Raw genomic sequence first — 18,421 nt, 5'->3', positions numbered from 1 at the left:
CAATAGATGTGACATTATTGTGAGATGGTTGGAGTGAGGAAGTTGTGTTACAAAAGCTAGAAATGTTGCATTTTTAATTGAAGGATAAGCTTTAGAAATGAAAGTATTTAAGCTCCTTTCTACAATAAAGACGGATGAAACCATGCTACAACAATTAAGAAATGATTAATATGTAGGAAAAATGGATTCAAGTTTACCATTAGCGCCTTATGTGTGATGTGTAGTCTGGCTCTGACTTTTCCTGGCTGTAGTGCTGAAAACCAGTGTTCCAGAACTAGCCGTACCCCTCGCCAAGCTGTTCCAGTACTGCTACAACACAGGCATCTATCCAGCAATGTGGAAAATTGCCCAGGTATGTCCAGTCAATGAGGTTAAATACAATCCATAGAAACAGAAGATAGGAGCAGGAGTAGGCCATTCGGCCCCTCGAGCCTGCTCCGCCATTTAATGAGATCATGGCTGATCATCCAAACTCAGTACCCTGTCCCTGCCTTCTCCCCATATCCCTTGATCCCTTTCGCGTTAAGAAATATATCAACTCCTTCTTGAATATATTTAATGAATTGGCCTCAACTGCCTTCTGTGGTAGAGAATTCCACAGGTTCACCACTCTCTGGGTGAAGAAATTCCTCCTCACCTCAGTCCTAAATGGCTTACCCCTTATCTTTAGACTGTGACCCCTGGTTCTGGACTCCCCCGCCGTCGGGAACATCCTTCCAATTCAGCCAATTACCGCCCCATCAGCCTGCTCCCAATCATCAGCAAATGATGGAAGGAGTCGTTAAAAGTGCTCCCAAGTGGTACTTACTCACCAATAGGCTGCTCACCGATGCTCAGTTTGGGTTCACAGAATCACAGAAACCCCACAGTGCAGATAGAGGCCATTTTGGCCCATCGAGCCTGCACCGACACATATTCCACCCGATCCCCGTAACCCCCACACCAACACATATCCCACCCCATCCTTGTAACCCCACATATTTAATCCCCCTAACACTAAGGGTCAATTTATCATAGCCAATCAACCTAACCTGCACATCTTTGGACTGTGGGAGGAAACCGGAGCACCCGGAGAAAACCCACGCAAACACGGGGAGAATGTGCAAACTCCACACAGACAGTCACCCGAGGCCGGATTCGAACCCGGGTCTGTGGCGCTGTGAGGCAACAGTGCTAACCACTATACCACCGTGCTGCCTCCTGCCAGGAACACTCTGCTTCAGGCCTCATTTACAGCTTTGGTCCAAACATGGACACGAGCTGAATTAGAGGTGAGGTGAGAGTGACTCCCCTTAACATCAAGGCAGCATTCGACCGATTGCTACTAAAACTGGTGTTACTGGGAATTAGGGGAACGCTCTCCAGTGGCAGGAGTCATACTTGGCACAAAGCAAGATGATTGTGGTTGTTGCAGGCCGTTCATCTCAGCCCCAGGACATCATTGCAGGAGTTCCTCCAAGCTGTGTCTGGTTCAGCTGTTTCATCAATGACTTTCCCTCCATCATAAGGTCAGAAGTGGGGCTGTTTACTGATGATTACACAGTGTTCAGCTCCATTCACAATTCCTCAGATAATGAAGCAGTCCCTGCCCGCATACAGCAAGACCTGGAAAACATCCAGACTTGGGCTAAGTGGCAAGTAACATTTGCGTCACACAAGTGCCAGGCAATGATCATTTCCAACAAGAGAGCATAAGCACCTCCCCATGACGTTTAATGTTATTACTGTCATCCACCATCAACATACTGGGGGTCACCATTAACCAGAAACAAGAAGTGCGTTCAAACAATTCCCGATCAAGGCGTTTCCTCCTTTAAATGCCCAGTGAGGCTGGTGTGAAGACTTTGGAGCTTCCATTTGATCGTGAATCCAAGGTTTGTTGCTCTATTGAGCGCTTTGCTGCACTGCATAATGCAGCGTTACTCATCTGCACACCCACAACAACATGGACCGCAATCTTACTCAATAGTAGTGGATGCATCTAAACCACAAAGAGCTGAGGCGCTTCTGGAGGAGTACAGGATTTTGGTAGGTTTTTAAAATGTTATTTTGCCATGTAAACATTACAGGGCTGTCACCATCAGGAAATGTGAAGAATGAGATTTTTAATCAAAAGGAAGTCAAAGATTGCACGTCCACTTGAACATATAGGAGGTGTTTTGTCCACAAGAATCATGTACATAGTTCACACTTTTAAACCCTCCACTGCCTGGATGAGTGCAGCTCCAACAACACTAAAGAAGCTCAAAACCATCCAAGACAAAGAGCCCACTTGATTGGCACCCCATGCAGCACCTTAAACATTCACTCCCTCCACCACCGGCGCACCATGTCTGCAGTGGGCACCATCTACAAGATGCACTACAGCAACTCGCCAAGGCTCCTTCGACAGCACCTCCCAAACCCGCGACCTCTTCCACCTAGAACAGGGGTATGCAAGTATTTGGGCTGGAGGGCCAGTTAACAAGTTTTGGTGAGCTGTTGAGGGCCGCACAACAATGTTCCCCCTAAAGTGTGCGGCCACACGGTCGTGCACCAATCGCGAAGTCCCACGCAGGCCGCTCACCAGCTCCTGCTGCTGGAAGAGATACTGTGCAGCAAATTTAAAGGGACTGCGCACGTTGATGAGAGCAAAGTGTTAAATTGGTAAATTTGAAACAGGCCAACAGGTGTTGATCATCACTTCCACTTCTACCCTCCCAATAATTTATCAACATAAATGTAGTTGGTAGTCAGATACTATCTTAAATACACAAAATGTAGTGTATAGTAGTAAAATCTTCCATTACTAAATGAATGAAATGATTGATCAATCGATCGATTATATGTTGTACTGAAAGTCTACGTGGCTGTTTGGCAGAGCGGCTCGAGTTTGTGTTCTTTTTTAGTGTGGTGAGTACAGGAACCCGAGGCTTCGCAAGGCCTGAACTACAATCAAGTGCCATTACCTGGAGTCCTTGTGCTCCGGAATCTACTCCTGTATCTAAGATGGTGATGAGAGCCCCCCTGCCATCGTACTCTGGGTACCGGGAGAGGAAAGACATAGCGCCTGTCTCTTTCTTTGGTGGAAGTCATATCGAGATGAGCAGCCGTGACTCGACTCAGACTAATATGCAGCTCGAGTTCTATTTCAGTCATGTACAGCGAGCTGGATAGAATGAACTGGTGGGCTGGATACGGCCCGCAGGCCACATTTTGCCCACCACTGGGCTAGAAGCTCCCACGCACTTTACTGAGGAAACCCCCAGAAACGGCAGGGACCCGACTTAACTCGGTCTGTTCCAGAGTTACGCCGGGAGGCTGGCGGTAATCCTGTGGAATAGATGCCCTGGACCTGATGGCCCACATCCTAGGGTTTTGAAAGAGGTGGCTATAGAGATAGTAGATGCATTGGTTGTAATTTTCCAAAATTCCATAGATTCTAGAACAGTTCCCGCAGATTGGAAGGTAGCAAATGTAACCCCACTATTTAAGAAAGGAGGGAGAGAGAAAACGTGGAACTGCAGACCAGTTAGCCTGACATCTGCAGTAGGGAAAATGCTAGAATCTATTATTAAGGACATGGTAACAGGGCACTTAGAAAATAATAATAGGATTGGGCAGTCAACACGGATTTATGAAAGGGAAATCGTGTTTGACAAATCTGTTAGAGTTTTTTGAGATTGTAACTAGCAGAATAGATAAGGGGAAACCAGTGGATGTGGTGTATTTGGATTTTCAGAAGGCATTCGATAAGATGCCACACAAGAGGTTATTAACCAGATTTGGGCTCATGGGATTGCGGGTAATATACTAGCATGGTAATAATAAACGGGTAATTTTCAGGTTGGCAGTCTGTGACTAGTGGGGTACCGCAAGGATCAGTGCTTTGGCCTCAGCTATTCACAATCTACATCAATGATTTGGATGAGGAGACCAAATGTAATATATCCAAGTTTGCTGAAGATACAAAGCTGGGTGGGAATGTAAGTTGTGAGGAGGCTTCAAGGGGATATAGATAGGCAAAGTGAGTGAGCAAGAACATGACAAATGGAATATAATGTGGAGAAATGGGAAGTTATCCACTATGGTAGGAAAAATAGAAAAGCAGTGTATTTTTTAAATGGTGAGAGATTGGGAAATGTTGGTGTTCAGAGGGACCTGGGTGTCCTTGTACACGAATCACTGAAAGTTAATATGCAGGTACAGCAAGCAATTAGGAAAGCAAATGGCATGTTGGCCTTTATTACAAGAGGATTTGAGTATAAGAGTAAAGATGTCTTACTGCAATTATATAGGGCCCTGGCGTACAGTTTTGATTTCCTTACCTAAGGAATGATATACTTGCCATAGAGGGAGTGCAACGAGGGTTCACCAGACTGGGTCCTGGGATGGGGGGATTGTCCTATGAGGAGAGATTGAGTAGACTAGGCCTATATTCTCTAGAGTTTAGAAGAACGAGAGGTGATCTCATTGATACATACAAAATTCTTACAGGGCTTGACAGGGTAAATGCTGAGAGGTTGTTTCCCCTGGCTGGGGAGTCTAGAACCAGGGGTCACAGTCTCAGAATAAGGGGTTGGCCATTTAGGACTGAGATGAGGAGAAATTTCTTCACTCAGAGGGTGGTGAATCTTTGGAATTCTCTACCCCAGAGGGCTGTGGAGGCTCAGTCATTGAGTATATTAAAAACAGAAGTCGATAGATTTTTGAATATTAAGGGAATCAAGGGATATGGGGATCAAGCAGGAAACTGAAGATGAGTTAGAAGGTCAGCCATTATCTCATTGAATGGTGGAGCAGGCTCGAAGGGCTAAATGGCCGACTCCTGCTCCTATTTCTTATATTCTTATATTATATAAACTCAACTGTACCAGGCACATAAATGCTGTGGCCACTAGAGCAGGTCAGAGGCTTTGTAACCTGCGGCGACTGGCTCACCTCCTGACTCACCAAAGCCTCTCTACAACCTACAAGGCGCAAGTCAGGAGTGCGATGGAATACTCACCCCTTGCCTGGATGGATGCCACTGCTTCAACACTCAAGAAGCTCAACACCATCCAGGACAAAGCAGTCTGCTTGATCAGCAGCCCATCCACTAGCTTAAGGGTTGGGCGGCACCTCCCAAACCCACGATCTTCACCACCTAGAATGACAAGGGCGGCAGGCACATGGAAACACCATCACCTCTGAATTTCCCTACAAGTTACACACCACCCTGATTTGGACATATATCTCCGTTCCTTCATCGTCACTGGGTCAAAATCCTGGGACTCCCTACCGAACAGCACTGTGGGAGCACCTTCGCCACACGGACTGCAGTGGTTCAAGAAGAAGGCCCACCACCACCTTCTTGAGAACAACTAGGGATTGGCAATAAACGCCGGCCTTGCCAGCGTCGCCCACATCCCGAGGATGATAGCCAACCTGTAACTTTGCTGTTCTGTTATCAGCGGGAATGCAAACCAACCTTGAAGTAAAATTTGACTTTTACTCCGCAGAGATATCAAGGGCTGAACAGGACACAAGATGGTGCATTACAATCTTTATTTCACTACTTCAATACATTCCAGGATAACCATCAAAAGAATTGTTTTCAGAATTACAACACATTGATTTGGCTCAGCTTACTACAGCCTATCTTAATTTGATCATTACCCTGGCACAGCCCTAGCGGGATTCCCTTTAAAATAATGTAACTATAATGTACAGTAGCACAATCTTTGTTGAGTTCACTTTTAACATATTGAAACTCTAAGGTTCCACTTCACGAGTTGTCTGTGACTTGTTGCTGTACATTATCTGGAGAATAAAATGGAAAGATAATTCTTTTTTACTGATAATGATGAATACAACTTGTCGTACAGTGACTCTAAGATCTTTCTACTGGGGCCCTTTACCAAAAAGAAAATCATTTAAAAAACTTTCTTGATCACATTTATATTTTCGCATTTTATAATGTCTTCATCTTCTGGCAACATGTTGTTTGTAAATGATTCCATACTTTATATCCGAGGAAGGATATACTTGCCTAGGTTCACTAGATTGATTCCTGGGATGACAGGGTGGTCCTGGATTGGGCCTGCACTCTCTGCAGTTTAGAAGAATGAGAGGTGATCTCATTGAAACGTTTAAGATTCTGAGGGGGATTGACAGGGTGGATGCTGAGAGGTTGTTTCCCCTGGCTGGAGTGTCTAGAACTAGGGGGCACAGTCTCAGGATAAGGGGTCAGCCATTTAAGACTCAGGTGAGGAGGAATTTCTTCATTCAGAGGGTTGTGAAAATCTTTGCATTTCTCGACACAAAAGGGCTGTGGATGTTCAGTTGTGGAGTATATTCGAGGCTGAGATAGATAGATTTTTGGACTCTAGGGGAATCTAGGGATATGGTGATCGGGCACGAAAGTGGAGTTGAGGTCGAAGATCAGCCACGATCTTATTGAATGGAGAAGCAGACTCGAGGGGCCGTATGGTCTACTCCTACTGCTAATTCTTGGGTTCTTATGTTTAGGATTGTTAATAGTTGCATGAAAGAAATAATTTTAAAGCAAATTATAATCACTGAGATAAATGTGGCCAGGTTGTTTACAGCAGTGTACATTGATCCTGAGCTGGGCAATTCATTCTTGTAAGGAGAAGACGAGACAGTTCAGCTCAGTAATATTCTATTTGTCGCAATTCTTTTTGCTTCTTTATTTCATAAAATAGTGGATTAGCCCAAGTCCTAAACGATGATGAGAATCCTCACGTGAAACAGTGCAGTTAACTCTCTCCTGTGACTAAACTACAGTGAATGTTATTAAAAGTGAATGTCTGATTGAAGTGTCCTTCTGAAGACCTCACCTCGCACTGTTCTGGTTACTGTATATTTTTGTTCATATATTGTATGTTTTCTGGATCTCTGCTTTTATGTCTTCCTTCCGTAGCAATTTCCAGTCGGCAGGGATATCGGCTTCTTTAGCCTCGTATTCCTCAGCAAACTCTTTATTAAACGTACACAGGACGTACTTCCAGTAGGACGCTGCTTGGATGCTGGTGTCTGGTGGAATATCCCAGGAGGCAAAATAATCATTTATACTGCGATAGTCTTTGTACGGGTGAAATTCATATTGTGTTGCTGCACACCGGAATGAAGCATCCGATGCCACTGAAGAAGTGCACACTTCTTCTACAAGCTTTTCATCGGAAACATAGTAAACACGATGCAGACCCTGGGGCTGATGTGTTGCAGCAAAATGCTCTTTGTGGCCGGAACCTCCTCGTTCACAAGGCACTCCACAGAATGGGCACATCTTACCGCAGCCAAGTACTTGGCGGAAGATTTCTTCATCTGGATGCACTGGAAGACGAGGCAGAATTTCCTCGATGTCACAGACTTTATTAAAGCCTGATACGAGATTCTGCTCCACACCATCAAGGGCTGCCGCAACATCAGCTGCAAACTCGCTCGCTTTGGCCGCATTTTGAAAGCGTATAATTTCCAAACCCCTCTTGTCAATCACAAAATCATCCTTCAAGATATCACAAAATTCTGCTAAGAATTCTGACACATTTTGCTTATCAGTAGCCATTGCTTGTTCTACGGCACTTTTTGTCTTTCGTATCAGTGCTTGGATTATTTTTGTGACAATCCCTACAATTTTACTTTTGTCTGTGTAATTGTTTATTATTCTTTTTCTGATCCACTGTTTTGCAAACTCCTCATAGTTTGAAATGTAATCTTTGTAACTTTGCACGCAGTGTTGTTCCAGCAACTCCAGTAAAATCACAGACTGGAGATAGGCTCGGCTACTCAGTTCATGGCTAGTGCAGCTGGCTTTTACATCCTCAACAATCTCCACACCAAGCCTTTTGTCAATGGCATTCTGAAGAGCTGGCTGAAGGCAGTTGTTGCACAGAGCTTGAGCCCGTTTCTGACTTTGATCTTTCTCAAGGTAAAGATCTTTAAAAGTGGAAGAGTAGGCAGGTTTCATTCCTTCCAGATTTGTCAGTGGATCGTTTTCTTTAAAGAAATCTTGGTGCATCTTTTGGAAAACTGGCAGGATGTGGCCACATATGTGTAACTTTAGATCCACCTCAAAGTTAGCATTAGTGTGAAAGTTACGATGTTTTTCATCTTGTAACTTTTCATCAATCATTTTCAGCAACATCTGACAGTAAGTTTGATCAAAATCAACTTTTGCTTTAACCTTGTCCTGTGCATACTCCTCACAGTTTTTGATTAAACTATTTGCAAATGATTGCACTTCATTGCTGCCTTCACCTGTAAAAAAAATGAATAACTTTCATCAAAACACTCTTATCAATATGCTCCTTGGTAACTTGAAAGGGCTCCTTTCCTTTTTCAGACAGTTTCCCAGCTGCATCTAACCTCAGATGTGGCACTGCCCCGATGTCGTAGACTGTGCCTCAGTTGATTTTCAAACTCCTGTTCAATATTCTGTTTTTTAAATCTCAGGCCCTGAAGCGGTTTTACTGTGTCTCTCCACATCTCTTCAAACTGTTCCTCCAGTGCACCATCATCAAGTTCAGTCTCCCGCTGTTTGCATCTTTGTAAAAGTTCACTGACCTGTTTTTGAATATTTTCCTGATACTCCTTCTGTATCTTAACCAGCTTGTCCATGCCTTTGCATCTCTGAATTGCTATATTGCATTTCCCCTTGCTGTAAATCTCAAGCTCATTTCTCAAACTCTCGGCACTCAAGGTGAAGTCAGTTTTGAATTTCTCCACGAGGTGGATATTCTCTATTCTGCTGTTAAAATATTGCTCCAGGCGATTGAGAATCTTTTGTTTTTGAATCTGGAGGATTCTATTTGCTTCATGAATCAGAGTCTGATACAAGTCATCAAGCTGATCCCGAGGATGATTGTCGATATTATTCTCAGCCTTTTCAACCCAGGAATGCATGTTTTTCCTAAAGTGCCACTCCCACTCCGAGTACTTCAGACTGAGCTGGTTGTAAGCATCAGCAACTAGACTGTTCCTGAAACTGAAAATGAAATTTTCGTATTTTACTGCATTCCATAAACTTTTCATCCATTCTGTGAATTGGTGAATTGTAAATGGCTCTTTGCTTTCTTTGCGCTGTTTAAACAGATCAAACAGATACTTCTTCAGCTCGAATATATTTTCACTGTAGCCGGTGTTCACAGGCGCCATGGGAGGAACGCCGTGCCACAGGCCTGGAATGTACCAGTTGTGTTTTTCAGGATCATAGTCCATGACATCTGAAAACTCTGTGAAGACATTGTCTTTCTTCTCCATCTTTGCTGCTGCCCTTGTCATTTCATTCAACTGATCCAGGAGGTGCTTCCTGTCTCTCATGTTCTGATCATGCGCCGACACTTCGCCCACGTTTTGGTGAATGAACTGACAGTTTGGTCTATGTCCAACCTCTTTCATCCTCAGGAACGCGTGCACAACTATCTGCAAAACATCCTTCATTTCGGAAGAGTTTTCCATTGCCATGTTGACCAAGGTGACGTCACTCAATCCAACCACCAGCGTTGCAAGCTCATTGTCGTGCTCATGGCTATCTTCCAGCTTGGCCAGTTCTGGAGCTTTTAACCCTTCGGTGTCAATTATCATGAGGTACTCACTACCAATCTCCTCTTTCAGGTCACCTGTAATCTTGATCAACTGCATGAAGGCTCCTCTTGTGCATCTCCCACTGCTCACTGCAAACTGCAAACCAAACATTGTGTTCAAGAGAGTGGACTTTCCTGTGCTCTGTACACCCAGTACGGTTAAAACAAATATTTTAGTATCTGGTCCCAGTTTCTCCGAGAGATTTGTAAGCACAGCGCTGACCCACTGTTCAGATATGCTGGAAGCATCGCCATCTAAAAGTTCAAGTGGAAAGCCATCTAACATAAGGTCAGCAGCGACACTGGGAAGGGATATAAACTGGCGATTATTTTCCTGCAGAATACGTTCATGAACTAAAGTTATCTCAGCTTCATACATCTGTCCTATTTCCCGCATGAAATGTTCTAGACCCAGAGAACTGTCCGATATTCGTTTGTCGAGTTCTGTGAGCTTTTCACTTGCACCAGACGAGGCTTTGTACTGGCGTTTGTAACTCTCTCGCAGTACAGAAAGCTCCTGTCGTGCAGTGGCATCAAGAAAATATTTGGTCCATTTCAGGAAAAAGCGTCTTTCTTCATCGGTCGTATTTGCCATTTCAGTGACAAATTCGGAAAGGCTGTCAGTGATATCATGTTCTAGCTGTTTCTTTCGCAGATTTGTTTTTTCAAGTCTGAGTTCGCAGTTATACATTTCGACAGGTTTATCTCCACGCTTTCTCTGACGGCAAAGTTCCTTGTCCAACTTGGACCATTTTTTCCAGAGGTCTCCTTGTAACGGTAACTTTTTCATTTTGTACTCTGCCACATTTTTCATGCCTTTTATCGCAGCGGTAATTTCCTCTGCCACTTTTTTCCCATGTTGGCACCTTGGCTCATCTTCATCGACACATATCTCTAACTCCTGAGCTACTGCAGCCATGTCCTCAATGCTCACCAGGTCAGTAACATCTTCCATAGTGTTCCGGATGCTCAACTGGATCTGCTCAACAAACTCTGATGCATTCATCTTTTTATTTTTAATGATCACGCGATTGCGTTCCAGTTTCATCAATGGAACAAGTTTCTGGAGAAAGCTGCTCGTCCTATCCTGCTGGTCAGGCTGTGGATTCAAGATTAGAAAGTATTGTGTTTGTAATTCTGCAATGGACTCCAGGAATTCAGACTCATTGGTGCTTATCTGATCAACAAATATAAAAACTGCTGAGGATACCTTAGCCAAGAAGTGAACTTGGGAATGTAGGACACTTGCATCCCCACGGAGATTGGCAATGAGAACAGGTTCTGTGAAGATATCGATATTTCTCTTGCCACAAGGGAGGTACCAGCAGAACTCAACTAAACCATCTGAAATTTTACGAGGGATGTCACCACATTCCATGCTGTGAGTGACAAAGAAATTGTGATGATGGTGTGGGTTACTTAGCACCTCATTAAGAACCTTTGATTTAGATGTACTGCAATCACCCAAACGGATAAATGAAATCAAATGCATTGGTGTGGTTGCCATAGTTTCCTCTTTAAACCCCTTACTTGCTTCCAGCGATTGGGGTCTCCACTTCTTCACGATGAAACGCATGGCCCACAGCAGTAAGGTGGAGCTGTCCTTACTGTAGTCTGGTAACAAGAGAGGCAAAGCAAACTGACACATAGACATCTTCATCATTATCTCCCGCTGCAGGAAGCTATCTGCGCAAAGGAAAACTGCGGTAATGACATCCAGAGGATTGCATGCATCACCAGCATATTTCCTCGGGATATGAAAAAGTTCGGAGAAGTTTGCCTGATCAACGGTCTGTGTTTCATTTTTAGCAGCGTCTGCTGAGCATTTAATGTTTCTGGCCTAACAACAGAAAATGCTGGAAAAACTCAGCAGGTCAGGCAACATCCGTGGAGAGAAATTTGAGTTGACGTTTCGGGTTGGACCCTTCTTCAAAACTGGAAAGAAAAGAAACTAGATCGAAGGCAGGGCTGCGATCGGACAAAAGAATAAAAGAAACAAAAGAAGTAAAAGAGATTAGAAGCTAGACGAGATGGTAATGGGCTGGGATTAGGTGTAAAGCGTACTGGCAGGGCAAAAGATAGCTGCCAGGTGTGAGAGAGAAACAAAAGGAAAGTGGGGGGGGGAAAGAGTGGAACAAATACTAGAAAAAATGAAATGGGGGCCGAGCTTATAATCTGAAATTGTTGAACTCGATATTGAGTCCGGAAGGCTGCAGAGTGCCTAATCGGAAGATGAGGTGCTGTTCCTCGAGTTTACGTTGAGCTTTCGTGGAACAATACAAGAGGCCAAGGACGGTGAGGTCCGAGTGGGAATGGAGCGGTGAATTAAAATGACAGGCGACCGGAAGCTCGGGGTCACCCTTACGGACTGAACGGAGGTGTTCCGCAAAGCGGTCACCCAATCTGCGTTTGGTCTCCCCAATGTAGAGGAGACCGCATCGTGAGCAGCGAATACAGTATACTAGATTGCAAGAAGTACAAGTAAATCGCTGTTTCACCTGGAAGGGGTGTTTGGGGCCATGGACAGTGGGAAGGGAGGAGGTATAGAGGCAGGTGTTACATCTCCTCCGCTTGCACGGGAAGGTGCCAGGCGAAGAGAAAGGGCTGTTTATGGCCGTCAGGTTGAGAATCATAAGTTTCTTCAGAAAATAGCGAGGTACTTCTTCCAAATTATGAGGCTTTGCAGAGCCCATGGTTTCTGGGCCAATTTCAAGAACTTTCCTTGGAGAAAGTTTTTCGGTGAAGTGTTCCTGCAGTTTCAGTTTGGAAAACATTTCCTGAAGATTCTTTTCTTTGTCTGCAAAATGAGAGATGAAAATGATGTTTGTAACATGCACAGTAAACACACACTGTTTATGATGTCACTGTTCGCAACGTCCATCCAGTTGGGGGGGCATTACAGTTTTCACAAAGATTCAAAGTTTACATTGAGTTACACAGAGTTTATGACCAGAGTTTCCCCCAATAATGAAGTGCCTGTCTATTTCTGGTGAGAGGGACTTCCAGACTTTTTTTCCACATCAGTTGTTTCAAACGCAGAGACCGCTGACCCAGAGGTAACTGCATCAATGGTAGTTTTACTATTGATAACAGCTCCAATTCAGAAAGTTTATTCCTAACGCTGTACATTTTATTACTGGCTTATTGCTCTTTACCCAAATGCCAGCATCGTCTTGCAGCTCCTAATAGGTCCCAGCTGTTAGATTGTCCATACTCAGCTACCCATGGCCCCATTAAAACTCTTCCAGGTGTGCACAATAAAAATTGCTTATTTTCCCTACCACTAAATATGTCTCTTAACTCTTTTTCACCTGATGAAGTTAGATGAGCTGCTCTGCAACCATCAGGGATTTCCCCTTCATCTGACGAACTTTTAATAATCATAGAATGGTTACAGCACAGGAGAAGGCCATTGGCCCATTGAGCCCGTGCCGGCCCTCTGCAAGAGCACTTCAGCTAGTACCGCTCCCCCGCCCTTTCCCCAGAACCTTGCAAATTTTTTTCCTTCAGGTACTTATCCAATTCCCTTTTGAAAGGCACGATTGAATCTGCCTCCACCACCCCTTCAGGCAGTGAATTCCAGATCCTAACCACTTGCTGCGTAAAAAAGTTCTTCCTCATGTCACCTTTGGTTCTTCTGCCAATCACCTTACATCTGTGTCCACTGGTTCTCGACCCTTCCGCCAATGGGAACAGTTTATCTACTCTGTCGAGACCCCTCATGATTTTGAACACCTCTATCAAATCTCCTCTCATCCTTCTCTGTTCTAAGGAGAACAACCCCAGCTTCTCCAGTCTATCCACATAACTGAAGTCCCTCATCCCTGGTATCATTCTCATAAATCTTTTCTGCACCCTTTCTAAGGCCTTCACATCCTTCCTAAAGTGCGGTGCTCAGAATTGGACACAATACTCCAGTTGAGGCCGAACCAGTGTTTTATAAAGGTTCATCATAACTTCCTTGCTTTTGTACTCTGTGCCTCTATTTATAAAGCCCAGGATCCCGTATCAATTAAATAGCAATTCAAAGTTTCGCTAAATTCTATCCTGTCTTCCTTTAAAAACTTGTAGATGTATAACTGAGTGGATTTTTGTCTACTTTAAGTCAAATTGGCTCAGTTCTTAGTGCAATTGCCTCTGGGTCAGAAAGTTGTGGGCATGAGCTTGAGCTCATTGAGCAGACGCTTCAGCACACTACTGAGGGAATGCTACACTGTCAGGGCAGCTGAACTTTTGGAGGATATGTTGAATAGAGACCCCGGCTACCGGTGCTGGTGGTTTAGATAGACTTTAAGGGGGAGAAATTCAACTTGTGCCCAGAATTGGGTGGCAAATTGACGGAGCGATTCCGTTATGTGCCAGTCTGAGGCCCGGTCCAAATTCAGCATCGGACCTCGTTTAAATGGAAGTGGTGAACTGCGGGCACCAAACAGGTATCCCAGCGCAGCTCCTGATGACTTCCAGCCAGTTCAGACGCCCAGTCGGGTCACAGTTAGGTCCTGGGTCGTGGGGAGGTTATTTGTTACAGACTTGGTTCACTAAATGAATGGTAGCGCACTGGTTCTGTTACTGGACTAATAATCCAGAGGCCTGGACTAGTAATCCAGAGGCCTGGACTAATATGCCCAGGGACATGAGTTCAAATCCCATCACTACAGCTGGGGAATTTAAATTCAGTTAAATAAATCTGCAATAAAAAGCTAGTATCAGTAATTGTGACTATAAAACTACCCGATTGTTGTAAAATCTGGTTCACTTAATGTCCTTAAAGGGAGGAAATCTGCCGTCCATACCCGGTCTGGCCTATATGTGACTCCAGACCCACAGCAATGTGGTTGACTCTTAACTGCCCTCTGAAATGGCCCAGCGAGCCACTCAGTTGTCAAGATGGTGGCTCATCTCAAGGGCAGTTAGGGATGGGTAACAAATGCTGGCCTTTGCCAGTGGAAAATCAGATCATAAGAACAGGAGGAGGCCATCGAGCCTGTTCCGCCATTCAATGTGATCATGTCCGATCTATGACCGAACACCATATACCCGCCTTTGCCCCATATCCCTTAATGCCTTTGGTTAACAAAAAGCTATCAATCTCCAATTTAAAATTAACAATTGATCTAGCATCAATTGCCGTTTGTGGAAGAGAGTTCCAAACTTCTGCCAATATTTTTGTGTAGAAGTGTTTCCTAATGTCACTCATGAAAGGCCTGGCTCTAATTTTTAGACTATGCCCCCTAGTCCTAGAATCCACAAACTTTGATCAAATCACCCCTTAACCTTCTAAATTCTAGGGAATTACAACCCTAATTTGTGTAATCTCTCCTCGTAACTTAACCCTTGGAGCCCGGGTATCATTCTGGTAAACCTACGCTGCACTCCCTCCAAGGCCAAGATATCCTTCCTAAGGTGTGGTGCCCAGAACTGCTCACAGTACTCCAGGTGTGGTCTAACCAGGGTTTTGTATAGCTGCAGCATAACTTCTACCCTCTTGTACTCTAGTCCTCTAGATATAAAGGCCAGCATTCCATTAGCCTTGTTGATTATTTTCTGTACCTGTCCATGACATTATAATGATCTATGTACCTGGACCCCCAAGTCGCTTTGGACCTCCACTGGATGTGGGCACTCAGTGATGCTCATCCCGTGAATGAATAAAAAACGTACCTTCTTTTCTGATACTCTTCTTTTCTTGTTCTTGATTGAGCAAGAGTTCCTCAGCAGCAGTGGTTCCATCTGCGTTAGTGCTGAAAGATTTACCTGAATAAGGAGTATAAGTGGGTCTTGTAAACTATTCAATGCATTGAAATGGCATTACTTCCACAGGAAGTTAACTTCCAAAATGCTTTCTGCAAAGTCAACACAAATACGTTTAACAGTAGCAACATTTACCGGATGGAAGATTCAGAATAAAATTAAAATGGATGCAGGCAAATACCTAATTAATACAATATCAAAATACTGCGGATGCTGAAATAACAACAGAAAGTGCTGGAAATACTCAGCAGGTCAGGCAGCATCGAAGAGAGGAGAAAGAGAGTCAATGTTTCGGGTCGAACCCTTCGTCAGAACTGGAAAAAGTTCAGGAGGAGAGATTTTTCAGCAGGGGCAGGGAGGAGAACAAAGGGAAGGATTGTGATGGGATGGAAGGCAGGAGAGATTGTATGACAAAAGGAATGATAGTGTAAGGCACAAGGTAATGGGACAAGTTAAGAAACAAAAGATGGCTCTAGACGGTGTGTGAATGATGATGGCAGCAACATTAACAGCTACCATGTGAGGAAAGAAAGAGGAACTACAGGGGCCAATTTATAGTCTGAAATTGTTGAACTCGATGTTAAGTCCCGAAAGCTGTAAAGTGCCTAATAGAAAGATGAGGTGCTGTTCCTCGAGCTTAAGGTGAGCTTTGTTGGAACAATGCAAGAGGCCGAGGATAGAGAGTTCAGAGTGGGAGTGACGCGGAGAATTAAAGTGACAGGCAACCGAAAACTCGGGGTCACGCTTCCGGACTGAACGGAGGTGTTCCGCAAAGCGGTCACCCAGTATGCGTTTGCTTTGTAGAGGAGACCGCGTCGTGAGTAGCGAGTACATTATACTAAATTGTAAGAAGTACAAGTAAATCGCTGTTTCACCTGGAAGGATTGTTTGGGGCCCTGGACAGTGGAAAGGGAGGAGGTAAAAGGGCAGGTGTTGTATCTCCTGCGATTGCATGGGAAGGTGCCGGGCGAAGGGGAAGGGGAGTTGGGGTGATAGAGGAGTGGACCAGGGTGTCGCGGAGGGAGCAGTCCCTTTGGAATGCTGAAGGGGGGGGGTGGAAGGGAAGATGTCTTTGGTGGTGGGAACACGCTGGAGGTGGCAGAAATGGCGCAGGATGATCCGTTGAATGTGGAGGCTGGTGGGGTGAAAGGTGAGGACACGGGGAACCCTATCGTGGCTCTGGGAGGGAAAGGGGTGAGAGCAGAAGTGCGGGAAATGGAACGGACACGGTCGAGGGCCATGTCAACCACGGTAGAGGGGAATCCTCGGTTGAGAAAAAAGGATACTTAATTAATTCAAGTACGAAGCAATAGAAAGGCTGGAGACATCGCGGGTTGTACCTCAGTCCGAGTAGTGGAAGCGGGGAGGCGAAGAGTTTCTGCTTTGGGCGCATTCGGCAATCCGGGCGCAAATTACACCTAACTTCACTTCAGAAGGCCAGTTTTATGTTCCACTCAACTCATTTGCACAATCACAACCGTAAAATCTTCCATGAACCAGCGCAGCCGGGCAGCGTTTCAGAACGGAATTGTTTATTTTTCCCCCCTTCATTAAAAAATATTCCTTGATGTATTTAAGAGTTGTAGCCCACTGCAGTTTTATTAATACAGCTGAAAATGGGTTTTAATACGTGTTTATTCCACTTACTGTGAGTAATCGAATTTTAAACAACTGGAAATGACTTTAAAAAACTAGACAGAACCATTCACTAGTTTCATTGGTGTAGACCAGTCAGTTTCTTGGTAAATTAGATATTTTAAAAAAATTTAACAACTTTTAAAAGGTGCCCATTCGCCTGAAAAAAAACCTTAGTTTTAAGAACCTCCTCGAAGGGCCTCAAACGGGCACAATTAGCGGAAACTCGTCATGCTGATTAATTTGATCTGGGTGTGTGGCCAGTTTTGTGGGCAGGACTGGCTTCCAGCTCAATGTCTTTTAAACCAGTGCAAAAGATCGCGGAAACTGGATTCGCGCTGGACATAACTTGCGCTCGAAATTCCTCGATCTTTTGCGCTGGTTTAGCCGATTTTGGGTGAATTGTGCTGGTTTCCGAGCTCTATCCCCGATTTGTAATTCAACTGTACCATCTAATAATGAACTCCATGGTGTTTGTCAATCTTGTTGGTTTTTTTTGCCACATCAGTCATTGGACTAGTTTTTCTATTGGCGTCATACCAAAAATATCCCTGCTGTGGTAAAGCCACCAGTATACATGCATCTTGTTGTGTGTCAGTGCCAAATATTCTGTATGCTGCAGTTTATGTGATTTCTACAATAGATGTGGAATAATAAACATGAACTACTCCATCTCGTTCTATCCCTGTGGGACGATCCTATGTTTAGCAATTGATTCTTCAGGACCCTCTTTGTTCGAGTACATTTATTATTTCACTTCTTGGTTATAATGTTAACCTTTTTGCAACGTAATTGTTAACAAACATGGTAATATTGACTTGCAATGTCCCACTCACCTGGTGTTGCAGGATAGAAGTCAGACAATACCTCATCCATTCCTGGGAATTCCCTCCGTAAGCTGTGTAGAACCGCAAGTAAGTTGCCACAAGCCGCCTCTCCCTTCTGAACCACAGTGTTTATAAGTTTTCTGATTTTTGCAGTGGGGTCTGGCATCCCATCTATCTGATCATATTCATCGCTTGTGATGGCAAGCGTCGCATCCAGCTCATCAAGGACGATGTTTGGTTGTTCTTTAAGAATGTTTATGAGTTTTCTACGCATTCGCCGTAGAATGCCTGACGCATTGTGTTCGCCAGCCATTTTGTGGGACGAATAGTCACCTACAAAAATGCAAAGTCATTATCCCAACAGCCATTAGATTGTGAAAGGATTTTTTTTTAGTTATTCATCCTGGGATGTGGGCGTCGCTGGCAAGGCCAGCATTTATTGTTTATCCCTAACTGCCCTTGAGAAGGTGGTGGTAAGCTGCCTTCTTGAACTGCTGCAGTCTATGTTGGAGATAGTCATTGCCCGGCACTTATGTGGCGTGAACGTTACTTGCCACTTCTCAGCCCAAGCCTGAATTATTTCCAGCTCTTGCTGCATGCGGGCAGGGACTGCTTCATTATCTGAGGAGCTGCGAATGGAAC

At 44.4% G+C, this 18,421-nt stretch overlaps 1 protein-coding gene across 1 annotated transcript; it reads right to left on the bottom strand.

Annotated features, from left to right (window-relative positions):
• Positions 1-5,517: 5,517 nt before the first annotated feature.
• On the bottom strand, positions 5,518-18,146 carry LOC147091045 (interferon-induced very large GTPase 1-like). The gene is given in 6 exon segments (XM_085977497.1): positions 5,518-8,257; positions 8,259-8,349; positions 8,351-11,406; positions 12,182-12,363; positions 15,228-15,320; positions 17,789-18,146. Coding segments are annotated over 6 exon segments (5,130 nt in total). The 5' UTR covers positions 18,093-18,146; the 3' UTR covers positions 5,518-6,853.
• Between the last annotated feature and the right edge of the window lie 275 nt (positions 18,147-18,421).

This window comes from Somniosus microcephalus, unplaced genomic scaffold, assembly GCF_052327205.1.
Source record: "Somniosus microcephalus isolate GS21.2 unplaced genomic scaffold, FLI_Smic_1.0 unresolved_chr4, whole genome shotgun sequence".
Classification (NCBI taxonomy): domain Eukaryota; kingdom Metazoa; phylum Chordata; class Chondrichthyes; order Squaliformes; family Somniosidae; genus Somniosus; species Somniosus microcephalus.
Note: the sequence above shows the minus strand (reverse complement) of the source record. Positions and strands in the feature narration are given on the sequence as shown.